This window comes from Oreochromis aureus, linkage group 11 (assembly GCF_013358895.1).
Source record: "Oreochromis aureus strain Israel breed Guangdong linkage group 11, ZZ_aureus, whole genome shotgun sequence".
In the NCBI taxonomy this organism is placed as follows: domain Eukaryota; kingdom Metazoa; phylum Chordata; class Actinopteri; order Cichliformes; family Cichlidae; genus Oreochromis; species Oreochromis aureus.
Genome location: NC_052952.1, coordinates 38,868,041 through 38,882,331, shown reverse-complemented (window position 1 = coordinate 38,882,331; position 14,291 = coordinate 38,868,041). Strand labels below are relative to the sequence as shown.

The window sequence follows — 14,291 nt, the reverse complement described above, 5'->3', positions numbered from 1 at the left end:
TCATAGAGAATATAAAGAAATGAGGGGAGCTTATGACTTTTGCACAGTGTGCTTTTATCCACGCAGGACTGCAGAGAACTCTTATTGTGTCAGACCGAGCCAACAGCACCACCTGCTGGCTGGAGGCCTCAGTCACAGCTGCACCCCTGCAGTGTTTTCTGAGCACGTGCCTAGGCGTGCAGCGAGGGCGGACCTTCATGCCTGCTGTCGGCGGTTTTCTAGACTCGGATTCAGTGACTCTTTTGATCATTTTGGATTTTATTAGTGAAACAGGAACACGGATTCATGCTTGTGTTCAACAACACCTGCTAAAAACATAAAACGTCCTCATCTCGGTGCTTCATCGCCGTCTTCCTCCGACAGGTCAGAGGTCAGTCCTGTTGACCATCTGGCTGAACTTCTCCTCCAGGGCCTGGGAGGTGATGCAAGGCGGACCGTTGTCCAGAGGGGAGCCCTCCACCAGGCTGTTCATCGGGGTGGGCGGGACCTGAGACGGCTCGTCCTCCCCATCTCTCGAGCAACCGTACCCATCCCACATCGTCAGGAAGTCTTTCACGATGGGGAGGAGCTTCTTTCGAGACGCCAGTGAGTTTCCTGGAGACATAGGGTGATGAAGTCACCATCAGTCCCGAGGCCATGCCTCTGCTCGCCCCCCCCAAAGATACACACTACAGAGCATAGCTAAGGAGGCAGCAGAACATCAACCATAACCTGTGCACACCTGCAACATGTGTCTGATTACAGGAGTATTACCTTGGTGATAGGCTGAGATGTGAGAGTGGGGGCTGCTGAGTGGACTGAGGTTGAGGGCGGGGCTTTGGGCTTGTTCCAGGTACTGGCTCACCTGAGGAGGGAGGACACCTGAGCCGTCAGGCAGAAGTAACAGCAGACTAAGGAAGGAGGAGGAGAGCGTACCTGTTCCCTGCAGGTGGTGCTGTGGCTGAACACACCAAGTTCTCTGATTGGCTCTTTGCTCTCAGTGAAGAAGATTGTCATCAGCAGCAGCAAATCATATCCATACTTCTGACAGAAACCTGAAAGCTCCGCCTCCAAGTCCTCCCTCTGTAGGAACTCCTGACACACACAAACACACACACAAAACTCAGCAGCCATTGCTTGTAAGTAGGGATTCTGGGAAGATGGCGGAGTGAGCGGTTCAACTTGAGTGGGCTCCGAGGCTTTTCTTGAAAATAACCTCCTTTATGTCTTGACCGCAATCAAGTAAACTGGAATTAGAAGCAAACTAGTTATACTTCATCTCTAAAACTCAAAAACTTCCTCCCTGTGTTTCTCTCAGTCATTCTCGGCCACCTTCTCCGAAGCGGCGAAATGGCTAACATTAACAAAGATCATGGCTACCACCTAGCGGCTCTTCGGCAGGCATGCGACGAAGAAGATATTGAATGGATGGAATAGCAGCACGACTTATCACAAGACAAACCGCAAGCTGATCGTGACCACACACCGGTTAAAAGTCCAAATCCTAAAAAAATGAAGGCTAACGAATCGCAGACGCAAAACGAAGTTTCAAACACAATTCTCCTCAACGCTATCCAAAAACTGGTATGCAAATTCGACACCCAAAGTGAACATTTAAAGAGTTATGAATTCCAGCTGCAAGAAAACGCCGACGCTGTAAGAAAATTAAAGGAGTCCGTGGATGCTAATACGGAAGCTGTTAAATCTGTGGTGGAAGATGTGAAACGTATTAAAACGCAGATGGCGACGCTGAAAAAAAGAGAACGAGGCTCTTCGTGAAATGTGTCTGGAGCATGCTAGATACAAACGGAGATGGTCTTTGCTGCTAACTGGGGTTCCCGAGAGGGAGGGGGAGAACACAAGAGAAGAAATAATCAGAATTCTGACCAAGATCATTCCTGCGAACGCCGAGCAGCTGTACAACACAGTGGATACAGTGCATCGGCTGGGGCAGAAGGGACGAGTCGGTGACAAACCCAGGCTGATCGTCATACAGTTTGCCATGAGAACTGTTCGAGACCTAGTGTGGAAGATGTCCAAGGAGGCGAAGTTCTGCAAGGAGATGAAGATTCGGTTTAGAGAGGACTTTTGTAAGGAAGAGAAAGAAGCCCGCAAACGTCTGTGGCCAAGGGTGGAGGAGGCAAGGAGCAGAGGGCTCAAAGCTTTCCTAAAGGACGGATATGCTGTCATCGATGGTCGTCAAATCAAAGAATGAAAGAACTTTATAACGACCTAGATATGAAGGTATAACTGTTCAACTAAATTTAAGCCGGTAACTTGCTCAATGGTCCTTAAATCTGACTGGGTTTATTAGTTAATAGGAGGTAAAATGTTCCATTGCCCTACTCTAGTCATTAAAGCACTCTCAAGCTATATTCAATGGTTCTTTCAATATTTTCTTTAAATGTTCGAGGTTTAAGAAATAACATAAAGCGTAAAGTTTTTCTTTTTTGTAAGGAACAGCCTAACACTAATTGTTTTTTATTTCAAGAGACACACAGTAGTGAAGATGATCATATATTTTGGAGAAAGCAGTGGGGAAGCGGTGATATTTATTTATCTCATGGTACCTCTCATTCAGCAGGAGTGGCTATTTTTCTACATCGTTTTAATGGAGGAGTTATTGATCATAAAGGTGATAAGGAAGGTCATTGGTTAATGGTTAACATAGAGTTGGATGATACTAAGTACATTTTAGTAAATGTTTATGGGTTCAACAATAGAGCCAAAAACCGGAAATTAATTTCTGATTTGAAAAAATGACAGAAGAAAGGAAGATCATTTATTCAATTGTTCATGTTGCAGGTGACTTTAATATGGTACCAGATGAAAAACAGGATTGATTTCCAACTAAATATGACTCTTATCATTTTAACCAAATAATAGTATGTTTCTCCTGCACGCTCAACCTAATCGATATCTGGCGTAAGTTAAACCCAGAAAAACTGCATTACACCTGGAGTAATTCTGAGCGCTCTCAACGCTCAAGGCTAGATTATTGCTTAATAACTGGTAGTCTTTTCCCTCTATCATCCAACTGTAAGATTCTCCACTCCCCTCTTACTGACCATTGTGCATAACACTTTCAATCTCCCCGGATAATAGATCACTGGAAGTTTAACAGTAACCTCTTAAGAAGCTCATCTTTTTGTATAAAAATTAAATCCTTAATAGGAGAGGTAAAAGCAATGGAGGATTTTTCTTCTACTAGTAAATGGGAATGGTTGAAGTTTAATGTCAGAAAAATTGGCAGTAAAGAAGGAAAATTAATGACTAATAAAAGGAGACAGAAACAGGCTGAAATCACCACAAAAATAAGTTCATTGTGGAATTTATCACATCTGACAGAGGAAAACTCTACAGAACTAAACCAGCTGCAGTAGATGAACTTTTTATAGACAAAGCAAAACGTGCCTTCATTCGTTCAAGGGCTACATGGATTGAGGAGGGGGACAAGAATTCTACTTGTTTCTTTAATCTGGAGAAAACTAGACAAACAAAAAAAACTATAGCAAAGTTACAAATTAATAATACCCTGACTGAGGACCAACAGACTATAAACAACTATATTACAGAGTTCTATTCAGCCCTCTACACTACAAATTATTCCAGCTCAGAAACCAATTCTGTTTTTTAGCTCTATCCATGAAAATATTCCTCAAATTGACACACACTTTAAAAATCTCAATGAGTCTGAAATTTCTTTAGCTGAATTGGATGCTGCTGTTTCCCAAATGGCGAGTGGTAAATCACCAGGTCCCGACGGAATCACAATTGAATTTTACAGATATTTTTGGAGTGACATTAAAGATTTATTACTAGAGGTTTTTAATGAATGTATAAATGATCAGATGCTATCTCCAACTATGAAACGAGGAATAATTTCTTTACTTCCTAAACCAAACAAGGACTCTGTCCTTTTAGATAATTGGAGGCCTATCACACTTCTTTGCTGTGATTACAAATTGTTAGCTCATGTCTCTGCCAACAGATTAAAAACAGGAATAACTCAAATAATAGATGCGACACAGTCCGCCTTTATAAAAGGACGTCATATCCATCATCATACCCGTTTAGTATTAGATATGTTGGATTACAATCATTTAATTCCTCATGATAGCCTCATTTTATTTCTTGATTTCTTTAAAGCTTTTGATTCTTTGGAGCATAATGTTTTATTTAAAGCTCTGGAGGCTGTGGGTTTGTTAGTGTAGTGAAAATGTTGTACAGAGATATAACAAGTAGTATTGCACTCAATCAAGGGTTTTCTAATAGTTTTAAAATTAATCGTGGCATTCGGCAGGGATGCCCTATTAGCCCGTTATTGTTTATTGTTGCAGCAGAAATGCCATTTATATCAAACTCTGTTCAGATCTGGAAGGCATAAAAATTCTTGATAAAGAATTTAAAATTAGTCAATTTGCTGATGACACTGCCTTATTTCTAAGGAATGTAAATATGGTCTCTACTGCAATTAATAAAATCCTTTCATTCTCAAAGCATCCGTCTTAACACTAAACCTTAAAAAATGTGAAATCTTAGCTGTACACAGCTGTAATCAAAGTATTATTAACAATATTCCAGTAAAAGAGGAGGTAAAGGACCTTGGTTTAATAATCAGTAAGAATATTAATGATGGAGAGAATAATAACATAACTCCCAGATTAAATGTAGTTAAAAAAATATTTAATCATTGGTTAACACGTAATTTATCCATATTAGGTCGTATCTTACTGTCTAAAGTAGGACTTTCAAGACTCATATACTCCTGTTATTCAATTTTTACATCTCCTAAAATGATTAAACTGTCCAATTCTATTATATTCAGCTTTATCTGGAAGAATAAAATACATTATATACGCAAATCACAATTAGTTAAAGACTATGAAAATGGGGGCTTGAAAGCTTTAGACTTTGAATCCATTATCGCTGCATTCAGGCTCAGATGGTTAAAAGACTGCATTTCCTCCTCAATCTATGTGGGACCATATTCCAAACAAACTCTTTAATAAGGTCGGGGGTTAGATTTTTTGCTCAGATGGGATTATGAAATATCTAAGATTCCTCTTAAGTTGTCTAGTTTCTATAAGCAAGCTTTGAATTTTGGGAAACTAATTTTCACCCACAATTCTGTGTTGAGGAATAACAGGGTTGTAGGCATCAATAAGAATCCTTATTTAAATCAGACTGGTATGACAGAGGTGTACGTTTTGTTGTTGATCTGCTTGATAAAAACGGAAACTTGCTATCTTACGAAGAATTTATTGATAAACATAAATTAGACGTTTCATTTAATAATTATAATAAGGTTTGTAAAGCGATACCCACACCGTTGTTAAATCTTATCGTAAATACTTTAAAGTATTCACTAATAAGAACATGCTTACCTTCACTGACGATAGGTAATACCTCAATAAAGGACAAACAATTTAATAATAAGTTCATCTCTAATACCTGTAAGCAAATAGTATTCTGCAACTATAATGTCAATGTCAGACATGACCTTGGTAGCATGTTGACAGAAAAGTCATTTTCTTTTTACTTAAAATACCCACCTGTGCCTAAAATGAAAGAAACACTTCAGCATCTATCCAGTTGGAGAATTCCTGTATAAAAGGTTTAATTTTCTGTTCTTCGGATCCAGAAACATTAGAGCATCTATTTTTCCCTCGTCAGTATGTTGATGCTTTTTGGTTTGAAATACTCTGTTGGGTTTCACTCAGAATTTCCAATATACCTTCCTTCACATCTGAGGATGTTCTTGACTTTATGGACAATCTGGATTCTGAAATCTCAGATGTTGTCAGTTTTGTAATAGTGCTGTGTAAGTTTTTTATTCATTCATGTAAGTGGAAGAATGCCTCTCCTGTGTTTACCGTCTTCTTGAATTACTTTTGTCAATATTTTAAGTCACTTAAGCTTATTTCAAATATGAATAAAAAAAACAAAACAAAACTGCTGTACTATACTGTAAAATCACAAAATACTTGCTATTCTAATTTTTCTGCTTGTGTCAAAAGGTCTCTGTTCCTTATCACTTTACCCTAGAAACTTTTATTTTCTCCCTGTAAAGCTATAATGACTTGCTTCACCATCTTTATAATGTAAATTGTTACAATTCTGGTCTGTTTCCTTGACTTGTTTTGTATATGAAAATTTCTTTCAATAAAGGTTAAAAAACAAAAAAAAACAAAAACAAAAACAACTCAGCAGCCCGTCTCCTCAGGTGTACTGTGGCTCTGGTGCCACCTGGTGGCAGACTGGTGTCACTGCAGCTTATTAGTATGACTGTATTACAGTGTGCAGTACTGACCTGCAGTGAGATGTAGATAACAGAAACTGAGAGATTCAAACTTCCTGAAACGGCTTTCATGTCCTTCAACAACATCTCCTCTGTGTTCAGACCTGCGGACAAAGTACAGCGTCAAATAGTCCAATTAAAAAAATATTACACTAAATACGGTAAAACTGCAATACTAAAACAATACTCCATTGAATACTGTAATAAAAACTATGAAGGAAACAGTACAAATCTGCGGTGTATCCACACCTGAGGAGTAACGAACACAGGTGAGTCCAGACTTTGTTCTACCTGTGCAGGTGTGTTCTCAGTTATGACTGAGTTCTCAGAAACAGACCTGAGACATCCAACTTGGCTTTGTGCAGCTCCTGGAAGAGAGCGCCTCTCGGTGGTAGAGCAGGGAATCGGTTCTCCAGCACTGCAGCGTACTGACTGTCTTTGGGAGTGACTTTACCTGCAGCAGGTGACATGTCCACGCAGTCCACCACAATGGCAGCTGCAGACCAAGACAGACAACCCACACTTCAGACACACGAGGTTCATTCAGTTCAGTTTTATTTATACAGGTAGACCCTACAATAATACATAAAGAGAAAACCCAACAATCGTATGACCCCCTATGAGCAAGCACTTTGGCGACAGTGGGAAGGAAAAACTCCCTTTTAACAGGAAGAAACCTCCGGCAGAAGGAAGTTCTCCCTCCCATTCTACTTTTAAATACTCTAGGAACAACAAGTAGGCCTGCAGTGTGAGAGCCAAGTGCTCTAACAGAATGATATGGTACTACAAGGTCATTAAGGTCACTCTGAGACAGGATATTTCTAACTTTAGAGATGTTGCACAAATGGAAGAAAGCAGTCTTACATATTTGTTTAATATGTGCGTTGAAGGACATGTCCTGGTCAAAAATGACTCCAAGGTTCCTCACAGTGTTACTGGAGGCCAGGGTAATGCCATCCAGAGTAAGAATCTGCTTAGATACCATATTTCTAAGATTTTCAGGGCCGAGTACAATAACCTCAGTTTTATCTGAATTAAGATTAGATTAGATTAGATAAAACTTTATTAATCCCTCGGGTGGGTTCCTCCGGGAAATTTGGTTTCCAAAAGCACAGCACCGACAGAAGTTACAGAATATGAGCAGAAATATACCATATATACACATATATAAATACAGAGTATACAAAATGGATAAATACAATAAATAGGAATAAGAATACAAGGGAATTGCACATTTCAAGTATTGTGAGTCTATTGCACCGTTAAGAAGCAGAAAGTTAGCGGCCATCCAGGTCTTTATGTCTTTAAGACATTCCTGCAGTTTAACTAATTGGTGTGTGTTACCTGGCTTCATGGACAGATAGAGCTGCGTGTCATCTGCATAGCAGTGAAAATTTATGCTATGTCTTCTAATGATGCTGCCTAAGGGAAGCATGTATAATGTAAACAGAGTTGGTCCTAGCACTGAACCCTGTGGAACACCATAATTGACCTTAGTGTGTGAAGAGGACTCTCCATTTACATGCACAAATTGGAGTCTGTTAGATAGATATGATACAAACCACTGCAGTGCAGTACCTGTAATACCTACAGCATGTTCTAATCGCTCTAATAGGATATTATGATCGACAGTATCGAACGCAGCACTGAGGTCTAGCAGGACAAGCACAGAGATGAGTCCACTGTCAGAGGCCATAAGAAGATCATTTGTAACCTTCACTAAAGCTGTTTCTGTGCTGTGATGAGCTCTGAAACCTGACTGAAACTCTTCAAATAAGCCATTCATGTATTCAATAACCTGTGAACTCTCAGTAACACCAGGTGTGTCTGGCAGGTGTGTACCATAAAGCAGGTGAGCGAGCTGCAGGTCCAGGATCTCTGGAGCTTTTTGAATGATGCGCTCTGTCACCAAGGTAGCACAGGATCCCACTGTTTCCACGGTAACAGGACAGGTGGGGGAGGGTTCCCTCTCTAGCTGGTGGTGGTCGATCACCTCTGCAACCGCCTCCTCTAGGTCGCTGTCTGAACTGTAGCAGAGACAGGATGATAAGACAGATGTGATCACCACTCAGGTGTGCAAGATCACCTGCGAGGTGTTACCTGGGCAGCACGTTGTGGTCGACCAACGTGAGCCGCAGGCGGCTGGCTCGCTGCAGCGCTCGCAGGTCCAGCTGGTCCCTGAAGATGAGGAGGTCCAGAGACAGGGCAGCTTGGCGCAGCAGGAAGACGCTGTCCGAGCGCAGCCGCAGCTCTGACTGACGGATGTTCAGCAGCGGCAGAACGAGCATCTCGCCGGGTGCAGTCTGACAGGGAGAGAGAGACTTCAGGCAACCAAGTTCATTACCTGTACTGGCAGCTGATTGGACTGTGGCTTACCTTAGACAGGAAGTAGGCATAGGCCAGGGCAGATACCATAGAGTCAATGTCGCAAGCTTCATTTCCCAGGACAACATGGAACCCTGGGCCGACCTGGTCCGAGCTCAACTGGGGAACAAAGAACAGAGCTCCTAACATACCGATACAACCCAGCACCACCTGATAAAACCCGGCACCACCAGACACAACCCAGCACCACCAGAATCAACTGGAAGCATCTGGTACAACCTGAAACCACCAAAAATCATTTGAAGCCACCTGAGACTAATGAATCTAAACGCAGACTTATTTAACGTCCACAGTCTTGTAACATCTGCTCAGAGACAGCAGGTCATCTGTGCTTGGGTTAATGCTGGCATTAACATCGAGAGGCTTCTTGTTTCTACTGTAGTAAAAACATTTACTGTTAAACTGCAGTAATGTGTTGAAATGGCCCCGCCACTCCCTGAGCCTGGGTCCGCTGGAGGTTCCTTCCTGTTAAAAGGGCGTTTTTCCTTCCCACTGTCATCAAAGCGCTTGCTCATAGAGGGTCACATGATTGTTGGGGTTTTCTCCATTTTCTTTGTAACGTCTTTACCTTACAGTACATCAGTGTATGGGATGATTTGGTTCTGTTTTAATAAAACTGCATTCAATTTGGAGGAGAACAGTAAAGTTATAGAAACGTGCCCCTCCTTACTGCTGCCTCTGCTGGACACCAGAAGAACTATAGCAGTGGTGATCCTGACTTCAGGTGTGTCTCACCTGACCTCACGGCTGACAGCCTCACTCACACCCACAGCTGCGTTTCCGGTCGTTGACGTGTGCAGCTCCACAGACTTGTGCAAACTATCGATTAGTGCTCGGACCTTGTCACATGATGTAAACAGTGCCAGTCATTCTGCAGCAGCGCGAGCTAACAGGCTAACCCGTGTGTGTGTGTGTTACCTTCACGGCCCGCTGACAGCTCGTCAGAAACTCCTCCATCTGCTCCGTTAGCTGTTAGCTGCTAACAAACGATCGGCTTGTCTGTGACTCGCAGCTTTCAGCTGAGAAATGTACGCGAAACAGAAACGTGCGGTGGGCGTGGCTTGTCAGGACCCGTGTACGGATCGCCTTTGAACCAAAACACTTAAGCTTCGCGTCCCGTTCGCAGGGACCACGTGACCAGTTTCTTACTGATGATTACATGAGCAGTCTCAGTGTGATGTAATCTGATTACTTTTTTCTTCTAATAGGCCTTTTTTCTTTTTTTAACTCGGTGTGTCCAGAAAACAGGTAAAACTGCGTCAGTAACCATGGTAACGGTCTCAGTGACCCTCACCTGCAGCAGGACTGAGAGCAAAGGGTTTTGTGACGTATTTGATGTATGAAGCTAGAATTTCACAGTAATCGTGATGAAGCTTCAAACTGTGGAGGCGTGGGGCAGAGCGTGCGCTGAAGCTCGTTGGTCCCTGTGCTGGGAAATCTACGGCCCGCGGCCCTGAAGCGTATTTCCACTTACAGCGCCGAAACCAACGCATCATCAGCTGCCGTCCTTCATTTGCGTCTTTAACCAATCGCGGCACGATGGTTCAGACAGGAAGTAAAAGAGTGAACCATAGGCGCAAGGTCTCCACAGAAACGTGTTAGAAACCCCGATTATTTCAAACCTGTATGACCTCCAGTGTACTTTGTCTTCTAATTATTCTGCTTCCTGTTTCTTCCACCACTCCATGCTTCCAGTAATGATGATGTCATCAACGTCAGAGGTGACGTGCTCTCCTGCAGGAGCCTCAGCCGGACACCGCTCTGATGTACAGACGTCAGCGAGTGCTCGGTGGTTCCTGCGAGGCACCGTCACACAGGTTGTTTGTGGTTCTGCATCGTCCTGCAGACGAACAAACACGTCCCCATTAAGGTCATTGTGTTATTTACGTAAACAGGTGTGATAATCCAGTGATGTGTTCAGGTTTATCTATTTGTTTGTTTAGTTGTTGGTCACTAAATGTTTATTAACAAAAATAAACAAAAACACGTGACAACCGGAAACAAACTTCCAGTTTGAAACAGGCAGCTCTGCAGACACCTACGGCAGCCTCACGCACTCGCATAACCCTTCTGTAAACATGGGCGCGTGACGGTCGGGATGCCGAAAGGTTATGAGCCCTTCAATGACCTGATTAAAGCTGGGAAATATGAACTCGTGCTGCCTCAGTCTGCTGTGTTTGTGTCTGACAGGACAAACGACTCAAAGACGCGGTGAAACGGCGCCAACAACAGCCGGACTCACATTTCATTTTTCTCACTGCAGCCTTTAAAGCTGGGCTCTCAAAGTTAACTGTGAGCCACTGCTGCACAGCAAAAGTGTTAAATGTGTTGGTGTTAGTACTTTAATTTGACTCACAGTAGAGTCACCGTCTTTAAATGTAAGTCTGAGGTGTAAAATAATTGTAGTTAAAATCGAGTGTTTCTATATCAAATCTGGAGGCGTTACAATGAAAACACGAACTCTTGAACTCTGAACTTCTAAAGGGGCTATGACACTAATAAAATAAATTCACAGACTCCGCCCCCTCATTTTAAAAAATTATTACTATTATCTTTTACTTGTGTGGCTTTTTTGAGTTGAGACAAAGCGGTGTGAAAGGCATTAGCCTCGCTGATCCCTGAAATCTGTTGTTTGCAGGCAAATAGAGGACGTTGGACGTTGGAAAACAGCTTGTATATGAAAATTCAGTCAAGTTTTTGGCTAACTCAAATACACCTAAAACAATGTTTATATTGTTGGCATAATGATGCTTCTTGAAGCCTGAAAACCACAAAAACTGATGTAGCAAACAGCAGAAGCGCTGACTCTGGGTCGACATTTAGATCCCTGCAGAGGTTTGTGCACACGGTTTGGGTAAAAATTAGACCGTTTTAAATTTAGTTCGGCATTAACTGTTGTCTGTGTTCTTCAGTTGTTTGAGAGAGCACCATTTTAGCAAACGTGTTCTGATATTGGCTTAAAATATGGGCAATGGATTCATATCTGGAACTGTCTTTTCGGAAAATACAAAACACGTTACGGCTCAAAAATGATTCTTTTTTCTACTGTGCTGCAATTAATTACCAGATTATTTGTGCAATTAATTAGTGCACAACTAATTTTTATTGAATCTGCACACAGGATATGCTTGGGAAGGTGGGATATGGGGGCAAGTTAGAGTTCCACAAAGTGATGAATGGAGGACGTTCATATTGTATTGAAGAAAAGAGTAATGAGCGTGCTGTTATTTGCACTGACCAGCTCACCTCTGTCAGACCCTGTGATAAACAATATTCTAATGAAAGTCAGAACATGTGGTGCACAGTTCAAAACAAAGGTTTTTCACAAAAACATCGTCTCTTTTTAATAAATGTTTATTTCCAAAGGAATTTGTAAAAGTTCAGAACAGTAAAATTGACACAATTTGCAATGAATTAGAAGATAACTCCTATGTAGTTAAAATAAAATACTCTGTGAGAGTTGAATAGTTAGCGTTAATAAATTATCAACTCCAGACAGATTTGGTTTTAAATCAGAGTTAACGTACTCGCTCTCCAAAAACTTTAAACTCTGTGGTGTGGATCCATGTAGACACTTTAATAGTGGTGAAATTGTTTTGGAGTTTTCTGTAAAAAGAGTGGTCTGCAACATGGTCACTGTGGTCAAGCTGTTTTATTACTGCATGCATGTAGGAGAGCCAACACACATCAAACATCACAGTTCAGTCATGGCAGCTGTGAAACAGAAGTGGTGCTCCCACTCCTTTATGCATTCCAAGGAACAGGGAGGAAGTTACAAACTAATGATACCACACATCACGCGCCTCGCTATGAAACCGGACAAGGGGTGCGCTGTTTTGTGCCTTTGGCGTTATCAGCACTTGTAAAGGGAGTTGTCTTCTCCAGCAGCTGAGGCTGAAACAAGTTCATCTAGTTTTAAAAACTTTCACTGAACAGTCTATTACAGCGTCACAACTAAGCATATGCATACGCACTTAAATACTCTAAATGAGAATAATAGAAATTTTCTATTACAAAATCAAATCTGACCGTGTTAATCTGGGCACGCTGGATTTGTTGTGTGTCGTCTCATTGGAGGGCCACTTTAGTGTTCAAATAGTTCAAAACAAACAAACAAACAACAATAACAAATATTTCCTAAAATGATTTGTTTTTTTAAAATTTCAAATATTTTATAATGAGACAAATGTTTGTTCCGCCCTCTTAACTGAAGCCTTTCATTGATCTACCAAATAAACACACTGGTCCTGTCTGTCTGTGCACACACGTGGCAGCACTGCTGCTGTCCCTGTGTTCGTATTTAATACATAACTGTACACATGAGTGTTTGACTCTGTCACTGAGCTAACGCAGCCGATCCCTTGTAAGTAGGGGTGACGTGGGCCGCACATGGCCCCTGGGCCCCGAGTTTGAGACCCCCGCTTTGACCGTAGGTCACAGCTGAGAGAATATATCCAGCATCACAGAAAAATCTGATGCTGGATATATCAACATCAAACAAAGCAAAAATGTCCTCTGCCAATCAGCATCCCAAACAGCTTTGAATTGGTGCAGATTCTCAGTGTTCACAGAGTCGGTGCATTTGTCACAAACAAGGCTCTCATCACTGTTCATTAAACACCAACGAAGAAGCTGTTAACAACCAACAAACAGCTGCTGTAACAGAGCTCACTGACAGATGTTATATTTGCTGTCGAGCTGAGAATATCATCTGCTTTCATTCAAACAGAGATACTAGGCTTTAGGCGGCAGTAAAGGCAGTGGTAGATCATTCAATCCACATGAAGCACACCTGTCTTCTCACAGCAGTCGTTCGTTCCTTCTCTCCTTTAAATGTCTTTTTAATGTCCACACAGCCATTTCTGCAAGAGTGAACTGGATGTTCGAGCTCAGTCTGAGTGAATCAGCACCTTTAGCTTGCAGCAGTGTTGCTGCTGAGCTGCAGCAGGAGCATAACAATAAAAAGCTCATTAAAGAAACGTCCACGACTCAGCCTGACAGCAGACGCTTGACATCAGGTGAACCCTGATTTCTTTTAAGGAGGGGATGGTGGTTATTAATAATCCATGCTTACACTGTGATTTATTATGAAGAAGAGGGATAACTGTATGTGTGAAGAAGTTCATGAAGTCATTACTAGTTAACGTTAAAGGGATTGTTGGCTCAGTAGAGCTCTGACTGTTTGTCAGCCTGGCTACAGTGCTGAAGAGAAACCTGGGGTTGTTCTTATTTTCTTCAATCAGTGACGAATAGTAAGATGTTCTGGCTTTGCGGAGGGCTTTCTTATAAAGCAGCAAACTATTTCTCCAGGCTAAATGATGATCCTCTAAATTTGTGACACGCCATTTCCTCTCCAGCTTACGAGTTATCTGCTTTAGGCTACGTGTTTGAGAATTATACCACGGAGTCAGGTACTTCTGATTTGAGGCCTTAGTTTTCACAGGAGCTACAGTATCCAGAGTCGTACGTAGTGAGGAGGTAAAATTATTAACAAGATAATCGACCTCTGTTGGAGTAGCGTTCAGGTAGCTGCTCTGCTCTATGTTGGTACAGGGCATTGAAGATGATAACAGTGGGTGGATTATATTCTTAAACTTAGTTACAGCACTTTCAGAAAGACATCTAC

General features: G+C 41.9%; 1 protein-coding gene across 1 annotated transcript; it reads right to left on the bottom strand.

Annotated features, from left to right (window-relative positions):
- Positions 1–238: 238 nt before the first annotated feature.
- On the bottom strand, positions 239–9,904 carry prune (prune exopolyphosphatase). The gene is made up of 9 exons (XM_031749287.2): positions 9,584–9,904; positions 8,657–8,764; positions 8,381–8,583; positions 8,123–8,307; positions 6,618–6,776; positions 6,293–6,384; positions 916–1,074; positions 754–844; positions 239–594 (listed from the first exon to the last, which is right to left on the bottom strand). Exons 1-9 carry the CDS (start codon positions 9,620–9,622, stop codon positions 365–367), a joined length of 1,266 nt encoding a protein of 421 aa, XP_031605147.1. The 5' UTR covers positions 9,623–9,904; the 3' UTR covers positions 239–364.
- Between the last annotated feature and the right edge of the window lie 4,387 nt (positions 9,905–14,291).